This window comes from Moschus berezovskii, chromosome 1 (genome assembly GCF_049115385.1).
Source record: "Moschus berezovskii isolate FMDL1 chromosome 1, NW_MosBer_1.0, whole genome shotgun sequence".
Taxonomy (NCBI): domain Eukaryota; kingdom Metazoa; phylum Chordata; class Mammalia; order Artiodactyla; family Moschidae; genus Moschus; species Moschus berezovskii.
Window position 1 is genome coordinate 105,243,267 of NC_142460.1, and position 17,303 is coordinate 105,260,569.

The 17,303-nt window shown below is 42.6% G+C and overlaps 1 protein-coding gene across 1 annotated transcript in view; it reads left to right on the forward strand.

The window, feature by feature from the left end:
• The first annotated feature begins 7,555 nt into the window (after positions 1-7,555).
• PARL (presenilin associated rhomboid like) overlaps positions 7,556-17,303 on the forward strand; it is a 56,603-nt gene continuing 46,855 nt past the window's right edge. Inside the window, exons 1-3 of the mRNA XM_055409387.2 lie at positions 7,556-7,725; positions 13,754-13,943; positions 14,403-14,543. Of these exons, the coding sequence (XP_055265362.1) occupies positions 7,601-7,725; positions 13,754-13,943; positions 14,403-14,543 (456 nt within the window). The 5' untranslated portion in view covers positions 7,556-7,600. The remainder of the gene's footprint in view (positions 7,726-13,753; positions 13,944-14,402; positions 14,544-17,303) is intronic.

Genomic DNA, 17,303 nt, shown 5'->3' on the forward strand with positions numbered 1-17,303 from the left:
GTATAGCACAGTGAACTTGGTACTCTGCAATGGTCTGTATGGGAAAACAATCTGAAAGAAAGTGGATATATGTATAAGGGTGATTTACTTTGCTGAACACCTGACACTAACACAACATTGCAAATTAACTATACCCAAGAAAAATTATTTTGAAAAAGAACAAAACGTGTCTCTCATCATCTTTTATATGAAGGGTTAAGTCAAGACCCACTTACAGTGGGTAGTGCAGTTGACTGCACCCTGAGGGGAATTCAGGATAGAAAAACAGGAGGATGCATTCTGTGTTTTGGATGTAAGGGCCCCTAGGTAGTTAAGATGCATATCTAAGGAAGGATTTCAATGACCCAGATGCTTTCATCTTCCCTTCAGTTCAGTTCAGTTCAGTTCAGTCGCTCAGTCGTGCCCAACTCTCCGCGACCCCATGAATCACAGCACGCCAGCACTAAAATCATTACCTTGAGATATCTGTTCTTTTTGATTAGTAGTAAATTTTTCCTGCCTCACTACCTGTGTTTTCCCCGGTAGCTCAGTGGTAAAGAATCCGCCTGCAATGTCCAAGAGGCAAGTTTGGAAAGTCAGTCAGGAAGATCCCTGGAGTAGGAAATGGCAAACTGCTCCAGTATTCTTGCTTGGACTATTCCATAGACAGAGGAGCCTGGCGGACTACAGTCCACAGGGTCTCAAAGAGTTGGACACAACTGAGCGTGTGCGTGCACACATAATTTTCCTCAAAAAAATGCGTATACATACTGATCCCTCCCCTACCTGTTAGAGCAGTTCCTTGAGGCTCTCTGAGAGGCTGTCTTCTGGGCCACAGTCCTCAGTTACTGTCCCTGAATAAAATAGAAACTCACTGCTCTTATCTTGTGTGTTTTTTCCAGTGGACAAAATGAACCAACATTTCTAATTAGTAGGATATCAGTCATCACTGTGATGAAATAAAATGCCTATTTTATGCAAGACAGGAAAAAATTTAAGCAAAAAATTTCCTTGTAGCTTTGGGTCTCTCCGCTCCCCCTTGAGAGTGTGTGGTGCCTTGGCAGTAACTGGACCTCCCTAAGAGATAGCCGTCCTTAATCTTGTAAGGTGCCATGATGACACATGACCCACTACTCCCTTTGTATGTGCAGATCTGCACTATGTAAATTGTCAATAATACATCATTTGATGTATATTTGTCTCAAAAACTTATAAAAATATGCTTTGACCTCTAATGGGTGGAACAGTCCTCAGAGCTTTCTGAAAGACTGTCTCCCAGGTTAGAATCCTCAGATTGGCTCTGATAAAAGCTTCCATTCCTTTCTTAGACCGACTATTAATTTTTTCATCCTCAACTGTTAAACTGAGCTGGGAAAATTCCAGCCTAAAATGAGGAAACTTGTTTTAATTAGCCTCTAGTCTTTCTGCAAGCAAATGTACAAGTTCTTCTAGGCTTTTTTCCTTCTTCTTTAAATTGAAGTACAGTTGATATACAATGTTTCATATGTATGGCAAAATGACTCAGTATACCTGTGTGCCTGCTCAGTTGTATCTGACTCTTTGTGACTCCATGGACTGCATGGGAAGCCCATATATGTGCGTATATATATTCTTTTTTCAGATTCTTTTCTGAAAAAAGATGATCACATTATAGGTTATCTCACTATATTGAATACAGATCCCTGTGCTATATAGTAGGTCCTTGTTGATTATTGTTGTACCAGACCACCTGATCTGCCTCTTGAGAAACCTGTATGCAGGTCAGGAAGCAACAGTCAGAACTGTACATGGAACAACCGACTGGTTCCAAATAGGAAAAGGAGTACGTCAAGGCTGTATACTGTCACCTTGCTTATTTAACTTATATGCAGAGTACATCATGAGGAACACTGGGCTGGAAGAAGCACAAGCTGGAATCAAGATTGCTGGGAGAAATATCAATAATCTCAGATATGCAGATGACACTACCCTTATGGCAGAAAGTGAAGAGGAACTCAAAAGCCTCTTGATGAAAGTGAAAGAGGAGAGTGAAAAGGTTGGCTTGAAGCTCAACATTCAGAAAACAAAGATCACGGCATCTGGTCCCATCACTTCATGGAAATAGATGGAAAAGCAGTGGAAATAGTGTCAGACTTTATTTTTTTGGGCTCCAAAATCACTGCAGATGCTGACTGCAGCCATGAAATTAAAAGACGCTTACTCCTTGGAAGGACAGTTATGACCAACCTTGATAATATATTAAAAAGCAGAGACATTACTTTGCCAACAAAGGTCCGTCTAGTCAAGGCTATGGTTTTTCCCGTGGTCATGTATGGATGTGAGAGTTGGACTGTGAAGAAAGCTGATCGCCGAAGAATTGATGCTTTTGAACTGTGGTGTTGGAGAAGACTCTTGAGAGTCCCTTGTACCGCAAGGAGATCCAACCAGTCCATTCTAAGGGAGATCGATCCTGGGTGTTCATTGGAAGGACTGATGCTAAAGCTGAAACTCCAATACTTGGGCCACCTCATGTGACGAGTTGACTCACTGGAAAAGACTCTGAGGCTGGGAAAGGTTGGGGGTGGGAGAAGGGGACGACCGAGAATGAGATGGCTGGATGGCATCACCGACTCTGTGGACATGAGTTTGAGTGAACTCCGGGAGTTGGTGATGGATAGGGAGGCCTGGCGTGCTGTGATTCATGGGGTCGCGGAGAGTCGGACACGACTGAGCGACTGAACTGAACTGAACTGTTGATTATTATATGTATATAGTAGTGTGTATGTGTTAATCCCAAAGTCCTAATTTATCCCTTCCTCCCCTATTCCCATTTGCTAACCATGAGTTTGTTTCTGTGTCTCTGAGTCTATTTCTGCTTTCTAAATAAGTTCATTTGTATCACTTTTTTTAGATTCCACATATAAGTAATATATTTCTCTTTATCTGACTTCACTTAGTAAGATAATCCCTAGGTCCATCTATGCTGCTGCAAATGGCAGTATTTTCTTCCTTTTTATGGCTGAGCACTATTCACTTACAGGCTTTTTGAGATCTTGAAACTTTCTCACAGACACGTTATTTTCTGCGTGGAACCATACCCAGGGCCTGGGGAGTCCAGAATGGGCCCCACTGGGCACGCAGGGTCCCAAAAAGTGGCAGAAAGCGTAGATTCTCTTGCCTTGATGACCCCCTCACAGGGCTGGCAGTTGTTTGTGACCCAGCAGCCTCTAAGGCTCCTTACTTGCCTCCTGAGAAATCTGTATGCAGGTCAAGAGACCACAATTAGAACCAGACATGGAACAACTGACTGGTTTCAAATAGGGAAAGGAGTATGTCAAAGTTGTATATTGTCACCTTGCTTATTTAACTTATATGCAGAGTACGTCACGCAAAATGCCAGACTGGATGAAGCACAAGCTGGAATCAAGATTGCAGGGAGAAATATCAATAACCTCAGATATGCAGATGACACCACCCTTATGGCAGAAAGTGAAGAGGAACTAAAGAGCCTCTTGCTGAAAGTGAAAGAGGAGAGTGAAAAAGCTGGCTTAAAACTCAACATTTAAAAAACTAAGCTCATGGCATCCGGTCCCATCTCTTCATGGCAAATAGATAGGAAAACAACGGAAACAGTGTCAGACTTTATTTTCTTGGGCTCCAAAATCACTGCAGATGGTGACTGCAGCCATGAAATTAAAAGACACTTGCTCCTTGGAAGAAAATCTATGACAAACCTAGATAGCATATTAAAAAGCAGAAACATTACTTTGCCAACAAAGGGCCGTCTTGTCAAAGTTATTGTTTTTCCAGTAGTCGTGTATGGATGTGAGAGTTGGACCATAAAGAAAACTGACTGCTGAAGAATTGATGCTTTAACTGTGGTGTTGGAGAAGACTCTTGAGAGTATTTTGGACTGCAAGGAGATCAAACCAGTCAATCCTAAAGGAAATCAGTCCTGAATATTCATTGGAAGGACTGATGCTAAAGCTGAAGCTCCAATACTTTGGCCACTTGATGTGAAGAACTGACTCATTGGAAAAGACCCTGATGCTGGGAAAGATTGAAGGCAGGAAGAGAAGGGGACAAAAGAGGATGAGATGGTTGGATGGCATCACTGACTCGATAGACATGAGTTTGAGCAAGTTCTGGGAATTGGTGATGGACAGGGAAGCCTGGTATGCTGCAGTCCATGGGGGTCTCAAAGCATCGGAAATGACTGAGCAACTGAACTGAACTGAACTGACAAAGGCAAGGTTAATTTATTTTAGTTTCTTAAGTAAGTCATGCCCTGGAAGACATCACAAATGTTATTCTTTCTACCTAGAATATTTCAGCCCTTCTCTTCTCCTGGTAAACTCCATTAATTTCTCTGGGAAGCCGTCTTCCCTACCTCCCATTTCTTATCCCTTGACTGCGTTATTTCCCCTTCTCTAAACCCCCAGAGAGCCTTCTCCTTCTCTGACCATAGCACTTCTTCCAATGTATTGTAACTGCCTGTTTATTGACTTGCTTCCTTCTTCCTCAGTAGAGCAGGATCTCTGTGAGGTCAGAGATAGTGTCGTCTAAAATATATCCCAGATCTAGTATACTGCCTGTCTTTAGCAGCTGAGGCACAAGGGAAGTGCAAGAATACTAGAGTGGGTAGCCTATCACTTCTCCAGTGGATCTTCCTGACCCAGGAATCAAACCAGAGTCTCCTGCCTGGCAGGCAGATCCTTTACCAACTGAGCTATCAGGGAAGCCTATACTGCCTGGCATTATGTGTTTAATAAGTATTTATAGATTGAATGTGGCGTTATTATAGTGCTCAAGGTCACCTAAATCAGAGTGAAGGTCTAAGAGGAAGGACTTAATGGAAACCAAAATGTCACCTCTAAATATGACTCTTTGACATAAAAGTTATTTTGAGCCAAAAGCAATTAAGAAGGAGTAAATGCAAATATAAAATATAACATAAAAGTAGCAGCAAATGCAGACACTGCCCCCCTCCTTTTCTTTCTAAAGGCAGAAAATAAATGTTTCCTTTCAAGGAGACAGCTCCTTCTCAGTCCAAAGACTGGAGACCAATGTGAAAGTAAAATAAAAATGGAGTCAGTATTGCTAAGAGAGCTCTATATTTTAGAGAATTGGGAAATCATTGAGAAAGTGTGACCAATGCACTTCTCAGCCTTCTCATATTCTTCTCAGCCAAAGAATCTGACCTTTGGACAACTTATTGTCTTAATGGCAGGATCCAGAAGATCTATTCAATGTTCCAGAAACTCAAGATAATTATTTGACTCAGCCTAAAATTAACTCCAGAAAAACATCTATTTCTGCTTCATTGACTATGCCAAAGCCTTTGACTGTGTGGATCACAACAAACTGTGGAAAATTCTGAAAGAGATGGGAATACCAGACCACCTGACCTGCCTCCTGAGAAACCTGTATGCAGGTCAGGAAGCAACAGTTAGAACTGGACATGGAACAACAGACTGGTTCCAAATAGGAAAAGGAGTACGTCAAGGCTGTATATTGTCACCCTGCTTATTTAACTTATATGCAGAGTACATCATGAGGAATGCTGGGCTGGAAAAAACACAGGCTGGAATCAAGATTGCTGGGAGAAATATCAATAAACTCAGATATGCAGATGACACCACCCTTATGGCAGAAAGTGAAGAGGAACTAAAAAGCCTCTTGATGAAAGTGAAAGAGGAGAGTGAAAAAGTTGGCTTGAGGCTCAACATTCAGAAAATGAAGATCATGGCATCTGGTCCCATCACTTCATGGGAAATAGACGGGTAAACAGTGGAAGCAGTGTCAGAGTTTATTTTTTTGGGTTCCAAAATCACTGCGGACGCTGATTGCAGCCATGAAATTAAAAGATGTTTACTCCTTGGAAGAAAAGCTATGACCAACCTAGACAGCATATTAAAAAGCAGAGACATTACATTGCCAACCAAGATACGTCTAGTCAAGGCTCTGGTTTTTCCAGTAGTCATGTATGGTTGTGAGAGTTGGACTGTGAAGAAAGCTGATTGTGGAAGAATCGATGCTTTTGAACTGTGGTGCTGGAGAAGACTCTTGAGAGTCCCTTGGACTGCAAGGAGATCCACCCAGTTCATTCTAAAAGAGATCAGTCCTGGGTGTTCATTGGAAGGACTGATGCTAAAGCTGAAACTCCAATACTTTGGCCACCTCATGTGACGAGTTGACTCACTGGAAAAGACTCTGATGCTGGGAGGGATTGGGGGCGGGAGGAGACGGAGACGACAGAGAATGAGATGGCTGGATGGCATCACCAACTCGATGGAGGTGAGTTTGAATGAACTCCGGGAGTTGGTGATGGACAGGGAGGCCTGGCGTGCTGTGATTCATGGGGTCGCAGAGAGTTGGACACGACTGAGCGACTGAACTGAACTGAACCCTGGTTGGACTACCCCTAGCCCAAGCCCCATCATCTTGTCAGTTCTTCACAGATTGTTTCTTTGTAGTTGCTGCTGTGTTGTGTTAGTCGTTCAGTTGCATATGACTCTGTGTCCAATGGACTGCAGGGTGTCAGGCTCCTCCGTCCATGGGATTTCCCAGGGAGAACACTGGAATGGGTTGCCATTTCCTTCTCTAGGGGATCTTCCCAACTCAGGGATCAAACTAGCCTCTCCTGCTCTGGCAGGTGGATTCTTTACCACTGAGCCACCAGGGAAGCCCTGTTTCTTTGTAGAAAAGGTATAAAAACTTCTTGCTCTAGTCTCTTCTTCTGATCTTCATTCTTTTGTGAAGACTTCCATGAGCATGTAAAAATTGGTAGGCTTTTGTCCTGTTAATGTCTTTGTCACTTTAACTTTCAGACCTGGCCAGGACGGAGGAGAACTTTTTCCTACAGCTTCCTAGAAGAGGTGACGCTCCAAGTTGGTCTGAAGGACAAATTATTTAGGTAGGAAGAGAAGGGAAAGGTGGTTTGGGCAGTGAGGATGGTAATACGAACTCCGGAGAAGGAGGGACTGGAAAAGTTGTGCTTTTCAGAAACTGAAGATGATTCAGTATGACCACAGACAGGGTAAGATGGAGGGGTGGAGTGGCAGAAAATAAAGTCGACAGGTGGGAAAGAGCTGATCAGGAAGTTTGAGTTTTATTTAGAATCTAGATTTTCATGCCAGACTTGGATCTTTTGTTATATGCACAAACTCTTCAGCGTATCATAACGAGAAATGGTGAGGTGCAGTAAAAAGAGTAGTAATTTAAGAAAATTTGGGTTGCAATATTGGTTCCTCCAGTCGCTTCTCTTAGGTAAAAAACAACAAACCAACAACAATAATAACATCTATCTTAAGTGTTTTGCGAGTAATAAATGCAGTAACTTAGGTAAAGTGCCTGGTTCATGGCATCATTCAGTAAATTCGTTTTCCCTCCTTTTTCCCCCTGGGCCAGTAGGCTGTAGGCCGGGCCGCTAGACGACGCTCCTCCCAGGTCCAGACCGAGCGGTGCCGGGAGACTGGCTGTCGGCTTTGGGGTCCCCGTCTCTCCGTAGGTCGAAGCCGGGCTTCGCCGCACGGGGGCGCTCTAGGATGCTCTTCGGCACTCTATGGTTCTCCCTCGCCCCGGAAGTGGTTTCCGGCTGGGGTTGGTAAGGTCGGGCCATGGTGGGGCAGAGGTTGGGAAGATGGCGTGGCGAGGCTGGGCGCAGAGAGGCTGGGGCTGTGGACAAGCGTGGACTCCGCCGGCGGGCGGCCGCAGCTACGAAGAGCTCACTGCGGCCCTGGCCCCGTCGCGGCTGCTCCGGCGCAGGTAATGACCGACCTCCGGGCTTCTCGCGTCTCAGACCTGCGATTCCGGCCGCGCATCCTCAGGTGCAGAGGCCGCGCGGGCCTCTTGTGCCTCCCCTGCCTCACGCGTCCCTCTTCTCTCTCTTCCCCTTACCCGCTCCGTCCAGTCTTCGCTTCTCGTCGCGCCACCTCGCCCCGGGTGCTCAGTGACCAGCCCCGACCCAGATCTCCGTGAGCCCGCGGTGGCCTCCTTTTCGGGAGGGGCGTGTCGGGAAGGGGAAGTAATCTGTAAAGGGCAGATTGGGCACCATCCCTCATAATCCCGCGAGCAAATAAAGAGTTAACACAGCTGGTAGAGTGGCAGGGCCGAGACTTTATTCTCTTATCAATCTTTATAAAAGCTTTGTTTTTCTACAAATGACTTCTTTAGAAAAATTTATGAGGGAAGGCGGAGTCAGGAGGGCATCACTTTGGCTCTTGCAAAGTTGTAGGAGAGGCTTTTCTGTTAAATGAGTTGAGACAGTGGAATACTTGATTTTCAGATGACTTGGAAAGAAAACTTGATTTTTCCTGAGTAGAAGCTGTGTGAAGAGTATGGTCTATCAGTATTTGCTGTTTTTGCATTAGAATAGTTCAACTCTAAATTGAGAGAAATCCCTTGACTAACTGAACTGAAGCTAATGGAGATATAAAGAAGTCTCATCCTTCATATTTCTTGGTCTAAAAAGAGAAAAATGTGGCCTAGTGGTTAGGATTACAGGAGCTCATTGCCATGGCCTGGGGTCAGCCCCTGATCAGAGAGCTGAAGTCCTGGAAACCTTGTGGCACAACCGGAAAAAACAAACAAAAAACCCCAGCAGTCAACTGCACTGGATTACAATTTGTAACATTTACAAGGAAACATTTAAAGGAACTGTATTCCTATAACTTTGTATCACACCTTTTGTTTTTTGACACAGAGTGGTGTTACTTTGTTTACTAGACTTAGCTGTAAATTAGGGTTTGAACCCTAGTAGCTCAGACAGTAAAGAATCCGCCCACAATGTAGGAGGCCCGCAGTGCAGGAGGCCTGGGTTCAATGGTTGGGTCAGGAAGATCCTCTGGAGAAAGGAATGGCTACTCACTCCAGTATTCTTGCCCAGAGTATCCCACGGACAGAGGAGCCTGCTGAGCTACAGTCCATGGGGTCATAAAGAGTTGGACACAACTGAGCAACTAAGTTCAGTTCAGTCGCTCAGTCGTGTCCGACTCTTTGCGACCCCATGAATCACAGCATGCCAGGCCTCCCTGTCCATCACCAACTCCCAGAGTTCACTCAAACTCATGTCCATCAAGTCGGTGATGCCATCCAGCCATCTCATTCTCTGTCGTCCCCTTCTCCTCCCGCCCCCAATCCTTCCCAGCATCAGAGTCTTTTCCAGTGAGTCAACTCGTCGCATGAGGTGGCCAAAGTATTGGAGTTTCAGCTTTAGCATCAGTCCTTCCAATGAACACCCAGGATTGATCTCCTTTAGAATGGACTGGTTGGATCTCCTTGCAACTAAGTACATTAGTCTAAATTACTTTGGAGTATTTAAGAAAAATCAAATCCAATTGCAAAGGGTTGACACGCTTTTAAAGGTGTTATCAGTTAGGAATGCCCTTGTTTGTAAGTTAATTGTTGCTTAAATAAATGAGAGAAGTACTTAGCTTAAAATGATTGGAGGTAGGTAACTTATCTTTGCTCAGTAGCTCAAAAAATGTCAAGGTTAGTACCTTGGCCTTTCTTTTGACATTCAAGATGATTGCCCTGTCTCTCAAGACTTACATCCTTTTTTTCAAGGCAAAAAGAAATGGGAGGGATGTGACATTAGTGATACCTCCATTTTTACTGGATAAGCAAAACCTTTTCAAGAGGTTTCTAAATAATTAAGTCTCATTTTGTGGCCACCCCTAGCCATAGGAGATTAAAGCGAAGATATTTATCTTAGCCTCTGCAGAAAAAGCAGGCAATAGAACAAGAAATAGAAAAGTAGATTTGCAATTTGCCATTCAATAGTTATTTGCTAAAGGATAAAGCTTTGGTTTTCCCAGTAGTCAAGTACAGATCTGAGAGTTGGACCATAAAGAAGACTGAACACCGAAGAACTGATGCTTTCAAATTGTGGTGCAGGAGAAGATTCAAGAGTCCCTTGGACAGCAAGGAGATCAAACCAGTTAATCCTAAAGGAAATCAGCCCTTAATATTCACTGGAAGGACTGATGCTGAAACTCCAATACTTTGGCCACCTAATCCGAAGAGCCTGCTCACTGGAAGAGACCTTGATGCTGGGAAAGATTGAGGGCAGGAGGAGAAGGGGCTGACAGGATGAGATGGTTGGATGGCATCATTGGACATGAGCTGGAGCAAACTCCAGGAGATGGTGAAGGACAGGGAAGCCTGGTGTGCTACCGTTCACGGGGTCGCAAAGAGTTGGCTGCTGCTACTGCTAAGTCACTTCAGTCGTGTCCGACTCTGTGTGACCCCACAGACCGAAGCCCACCAGGCTCCCCCGTCCCTGGGATTCTTCAGGCAAGAACACTGGAGTGGGTTGCCATTTCCTTCTCCAATGTATGAAAGTGAAAAGTGAAAGTGAAGTCGCTCAGTCGTGTCCGACCCTTAGCGACCCCACAGACTGCAGCCCACCAGGCTCCTCCATCCATGGGATTCTCCAGGCAAGAGTACTGGAGTGGAGTGCCATTGCCTTCTCCGAAGAGTTGGCTACTACTTAGCAACTGAACAAATAACAAATTCATTAGCCTGGTAACGGATTCTGAAGGAGTTCAGAGCCATTCTGAGTAACAGTTGACATTGTTTGAATAAGTGCATTGCTTTCCAAAATAGATTTTGTTGAAAGGAGTAGCACTTATTTGTAAGTACAAATTCTGACTCACTAAAAGTTTTAAGGTGAATTACTTTATCATTACCCATCCTTACCACGTGATGTGTAAAAATTTGAACTGTGCTGTGGACTCAGCATTGAAGAGCATGTTAGATGAGTAATAGTAGTAACAGTAGCTATTCCATTTTTTGAGTTTTATGTTTCCAGATGCCTGCTAGATATCACCTGGCTGCTCAAAATACTTTATTGCAATATAGCTTACTTAATGTATAAGTATTAAGTGTATAGCCCCTTCAGTTCAGTTCAGTTCAGTTCAGTCGCTCAGTCGTGTCCGACTCTCCGCGACCCCATGAATCACAGCACGCCAGGCCTCCCTGTCCATCACCAACTCCCGGAGTTCACTCAAACTCATGTCCACAGAGTCGGTGATGCCATCCAGCCATCTCATTCTCCGTCGTCCCCTTCTCCTCCCGCCCCCAACCTTTCCCAGCATCAGAGTCTTTTCCAGTGAGTCAACTCGTCGCATGAGGTGGCCAAAGTATTGCAGTTTCAGCTTTAGCATCAGTCCCTCCAATGAACATCCAGGATTGATCTCCTCCAGAATGGACTGGTTGGATCTCCTTGCAGTACCTTAGTTCTGACAAATGTATACACCTGTGCTGCTGCTGCTAAGTCACTTCAGTCGTGTCCGACTCTGTGCGACCCCATAGACGGAAGCCCACCAGGCTCACCCGTCCCTGGGATTCTCCAGGCAAGAACACTGGAGTGGGTTGCCATTTCCTTCTCCAATGTGTGAAAGTGAAAAGTGAAAGTGAAGTCGCTCAGCCGTGTCTGACCCTTAGCACCTAAAAATAATGTCCATCATTCCAGCAAGTTCCCTCTTGCCTCTTTCCAGTCAAGTCCCACTTTAAGCAACCACTATTGATTTTGATCACCACAGATTATTAGTTTTTAACCACAGATAATTTTTACCTATTTTTCAGCTTCGTGTATATATATATATATACATGCAATCACACAGTCACATTGTGTGCTCTTTTGTGTCTGACTTCTTTTGCTCAGTGTTTTTGAGATTCATCTGTGATGTGTGATCAGTAGTTTTTCATTGAGTAGTTCAGTTGGCCCTGTGTATCTTCAGGTTTCTCATCCATGGATTCATCCATGTTGATGGGGAATGTCAGCTGTATTTTCTGTAAGGGATTTGAACATCCAGAATATGGTGTCTGCAAGGGGTCCTAGAACCAATCTCCAATAGATACTGAGGGACAACTGTATTCCGTCATATAAATATACCAGAGTTTCTCCTTTCCCCAGTTGATAGCAATATAAGTTCCAGTTTTTCAGCTGATAGAATTGTGCTGCAATGACTGCAAGCATTTTAAACAGTGCCTGAGATGGACATGAGTTTGAGTGAACTCCGCGGGTTGGTGATAGACAGGGAGGCCTGGCGTGCTGTGATTCATGGGGTCGCAAAGAGTCGGACACGACTGAGCGACTGAACTGAAGATGGAATTATTCGTCTCTCCTTCTTTCCTGTTTTGGTGCTTCTGATTTTCCTTGTCTTAGTGAATAGTACCTCTTTCCGTTATTCAAAATAAAACTAATAATTGTTCTTGATTCCTTCTTTTTTCTGAAGTAATTGTTGACCCTTTCTTTATTAGGGAGTGGCCTTGGTGGTAGAGATATAATGACTACAGAAGTGATAATCTAGTTACAGTACAGCCAGTGAATGAGAGAAGGTTGAGTATATACAAGGTATTTTAGGACTCTAGGATACAAAGAATCCACTCAGACTGGGGGAGTTTAGGAATGCTTCTTGGAGGAGGACATACATGAACTGAATTTTGAAGGGCACAGAAAAAGAGCAGTACATTCTGCAACAAAGGAGTAGCATTGCTAAGTTTGATAGGATGATGAAAAATTTACTATATGGTTCGAAGCAGGGGAATGATAAATATATTTGCGTTTAATAAAATGTGAAGGATGAATTGGAGTAGGGCGGTATTAAAAGCAATGAAATCTGTTAGGAAATGGTAAAGTATTCCAGGCCAGAAGGGATGAGCTAAGGGATTGTGTTGGAATTAAGGAGAGAATGTTGGTCCTCTGAGAGAGCATTTGAGGAGGCGTTGAATGTTTGTGGAAGAATAATATGAGGAAAGAAGAAGAAAATGCAACATGTTAAAACAAAATGTTTGAACTTAAATAAGCTGTTGACATAAACTAGGCAAGAGATAAAGGACTAATTTAAGAATGGAAAGAATGTTATTTGCCAGAGTTGATCTTTAATTAGATGGTAAGAATTAAGGAGATGGTAAGAATTAAGGAGAGAGGATAGTAATTTCTAGATTTTTAATCTTAGTGGTTCAGAGAACTGTGGGACCACTGAAGGAGTAAGGAAGTCGGAAAATGGAGCTGTTTGTAGAGGGGGCTGAATTCCCTTTTGAATATATTGGTTTTTGAAGTAATGGGGAGCATGTCTGCGTGCTTAGTCATGTCCAACTCTTTGTGACCCCATGGACTGTAGCCTACAAGGCTCCTCTGTCCCTGGGATTCTCCCAGCAAGAATACTGGAGAGGGTTGCCATTTCCTTCTCCAGCCAAGTAGAAATATTCAATATATAGTTGGAAATACAGGATAAGAAAATTGAGGCTGGGATTCGAGACATATATTTGAATCACTTGTTTAGATGTCATCCAGGCCACAGAAATGAAATTTTTCTTTTTACTAAACCAGAGTGTTTCAGGGTGTGGGTTACAAAGATGAGAAGACCTGTCTGATTGCTTTCAAGTAGTTTTTTGAGTGTAGAAAAGTAGTATGTTTAGAGTATAATGAGAATAGTCAGGAAGAGGCTTCTGCCTGGTCTACCTGGGAGAAATTACCATTTGACAAAAGAAAAAAGCTTTTTATTGGATTGTAAACTGTGTGGAGGATGAGTACAGGTTGTTTTATTTATTGATACACAGTAATAACCCAAACATGCCCTGTAAAGCTGCTGTAGTTTGTCTCCTTTTTCAGAAGAGCATAGTTCATTGTTTTGACAGAATCCTACCTGGGAGTAGGAGTCTTAGTGGCTTTGGGGCTGCAGAGTGAGAATAAACTGAGTTGGTGATGTTGTAGGTTGAGGGGAGGTTCATAGAGGTTGCTGTTTGCAAGATGCAGTTCAGTTTCTAATCTGCTATTTTCTTATAGGTTTAACTTTTTTATTCAGCAAAAATGTGGATTCAGAAAAGCACCCAGGAAGATTGAACCACGAAGATCAGACACAAGTAGTGAAGCATACAAGAGAAGTGCTTTGATTCCTCCTGTAGAAGAAACAGCCTTTTACCCTTCTCCTTATCCTATAAGGACTCTTGTAAAGCCTTTGTTTTTTACTGTTGGGGTAAGAGCTCACATTAATATGAGTTACCTGCATTGCTTCAGGTGTGGTGTTAAAGTACTATTTGTTGCGTTGGGGCTTCCTTAATGACACATAGAGGGGCAGCAAAAGGATCTGGAGCCATGATTATAAGAAACCATGAATCCAGTAATTGCTGTTAGCGCATGGTTCACTCTTGTAAGCCCTGGAGAAGAAACTCATGGGCCTCTTGTTTGGTGTAACATTGCAGGTGATACTGAGTTGATATTTTGAATTTTATTGAAAAAGTTCTAATTGTAAACAGGTCCTAGGGTACTGTGAAGTTAATAAAATGGGAAACAGTGAAATGTTCACCTAAGAAGTTTCAGTGTACCCGATGTTCCTTCTGTTCATAAAAAGCCATGAAAATGAAATAATATCCTTGAAACTATGTATAAGTCTATTTCTTTAAAGTTTTTTTTGTAATATATTTGTTTTATGTAGTTTACAGGCTGTGCATTTGGATCAGCTGCTATTTGGCAATATGAATCATTGAAATCCAGGGTCCAAAGTTATTTTGATGGTATAAAAGCTGATTGGTTGGATAGCATAAGACCACAGAAGGAAGGAGACTTCAGAAAGGAGGTAAAGATAAACATGGCTTTTGTTTATTCTAGTTGATAAGTTTTTGAATTCTGATTATTATGAAGTGTTTTTAATAGCAACATTAGGTCAGTAGATATGAAGTCATTGCATTTAATACTCCTTTTTATTCATTGTAGTAGTTTTAGTCACCGAGTTGTTTCCAACTCTTGTGACCCCATGGACTGTATGTCGCCCACGAAGCTCCTCTGTCCAAGGGGTTTCCCAGACAAGAATACTGGAGTGGGTTGCCATTTCCTACTCCAGAGGATCTTCCCAACCAGGGGATTGACCCCTCGTCTCCTGCGTTGCTGGTGGATTCTTTACCGACTGAGCCACCAAGTATTAACGTTTTATGTGGCTGGCACTGTTGTAGTTAAGTGTTTCAAGAAGTTCGTCCCTCTACCCACATATATTAAGAATCACCACAAATAGTTGTTAAAAATTACTGTTTTGAATTTTTTTCCGACTCTGCTAATGGCCACTGTTTTTACTTGCATCATCTGGAAGGATGATTTTGGAGTACATGTTGGAATCAGAGGGCGTTTTATGTTTGAGGGGTAGAGATACTGTGTGGATTTTAAAAAGCTTCTTAGTGACATGATGTTTATATCTCTCTGATAAATACCTACTGTTGATGTTTCTAACTGTGCTTGGATTGAGGATGCAAGAAAAGGGTACAAATGCAGAGCTTTTAGAACTTTTCATTACTTCGTATGCATGTTAATGGCCTTCCTCGCCTTTTAGTTCAGTTCAGTTCAGTTCAGTTCAGTCGCTCAGTCGTGTCCGACTCTCCGCGACCCCATGAATCACAGCACGCCAGGCCTCCCTATCCATCACCAACTCCTGGAGTTCACTCAAACTCATGTCCACAGAGTCGGTGTCGCCTTTTAGAGAAAGCATATATTTTATTTTGTTTGACAGTACTTACTGAGCAGAGCCTATAGGCTAATTTGTGAATCTTTAATTTTCAGGCACTTCCTTTTTTTTTTTTTTTTAGTGACAACACACTGCCCTTCCAGTTTGGAGATGAGTTGGTGTCCTCTTCAGTTTTCTCCTTCCACTTTTTTCCTGGCCAGTGAGAGGTTGAGAGGGCAGCCATGAGTTTTCTTTCTCTTAATGATAGTTGAGGTTCCTCTAAGTAGGGAGGATTCATTCCTCCTTGTTTCCCCATCAACACAAGAAGCATGAGCCCTACTTGTTCTGGAGAGGCTTTATGTCAGAAGAACAGTTGATATAATTTTGCAGGTAAAACCTGCAATAATGAGCAGTGCTTTTTATTTAGTACAATATGTTTGAGAAGATAGTCATGCTGACCTATTCCACATTCCTGGATCCCTTTAAAAGCTACAGGCTTCTGAAGTGTAAAGTTTTGATATCTAAATTGTTCCTTGAAATGGTGAAAATGACACAAATGATGTACATAATCTTCATCCGAAGATGAATTTGTTTGAGATAGGTAAATGATAGGTTATAAAATGTAAAATCCTGTTAAAGTTGAAATAACACATAAATAAAACACAGGAAATGAAAGTCCTGGGAACCCATGCTACACTGCTGCATATGAAGCAAGTAAGGTGTGAGAGCTCACATACATTTAATTTTACAGTGACCCTTCAACAATGCAGGGGTTGGGGCACTGATCCTCCATGTAGTGGCAAATGTGCATATAACTTTGTAGTTGGCCCTCCGTAACAGTGGCCCCACATTGGTGGGTTCTGCCAACTGCAGATGGTATAGTATATATGGTGTAGTACATATTTACTGAAAAAAATATTTGTTTAAGTGGACCAGTGCAGTTCAAACCTCTGCTGCTCAAGGGTCAACTGAATTACAAAAATGAAATCATTGTTGAATATGGATCAAATACATACTGATCTGTAACTTCTCTTTTTTTTTTTTTACCTTGAATTTCTTTCAGTATTAGTATACAAAATCTGGCTCAAGTTTCATAGTGAGAACATGTATATATTTTTTAATTACAAAGCTTTAATCATGGAGGGAATTCCCTGGTGGTCCAGTAGTTAGAACTTCAAGCTCTCTCTACAGAGGACATGGTTTCAATCCCTGGTCAGGAAACTAAGGTCCTGCATGCCACATAGTGTGACCAAAAATAAATAAATAAATTATACATGAATAAAGCTTTAATCATGGAAAATTTCAAAAGTAAAGTAAAAAGAGTAAAGAGGATAAAGAAAATAGTATAATGAACCCCTGTCATCCTGCATCAACAGTTATTGACACACAGTGACTTTGTTTCATCTTGTCCCCTTTCTTTCCCATCCTTCCCCACCACTGATTACTGTAAAGCAAATTCTAGATATCAGCTCAGCCTGCTCAGTCACTAAGTCTTGTCCGATTCTTTGTGACCCCATGGACTGTAGCCTGCAAGCCTCCTCTCTCCATGGGATTTCCCAGGCAAGAATACTGGAACTGGTTGCCATTTCCTTTTCCAGGAGATCTTCTTGACCCAGGGATTGAACCCGTGTCTCCTGCATTGGCAGGTGGGTTCTTTACCCACTGAGCCATCGGGGAAGCCGCATTCTAGGCATATATCAATTATAAAAAGTTCAACGTGTGTCCCTGATAGATTAGGATTCTGTCTTTTTCTAAACCTCAGTCTAGTATTATACCTTAAGGTATTTTTGGCAGAAAATATTCTTGGTTGGAATTTTAAAACTAGATTGAGCCTTGGTGAATAATCACTTATTTGATAGTGTGCTACGTGCTTTACATATGTACTGATATTCCTCACAATAGTAC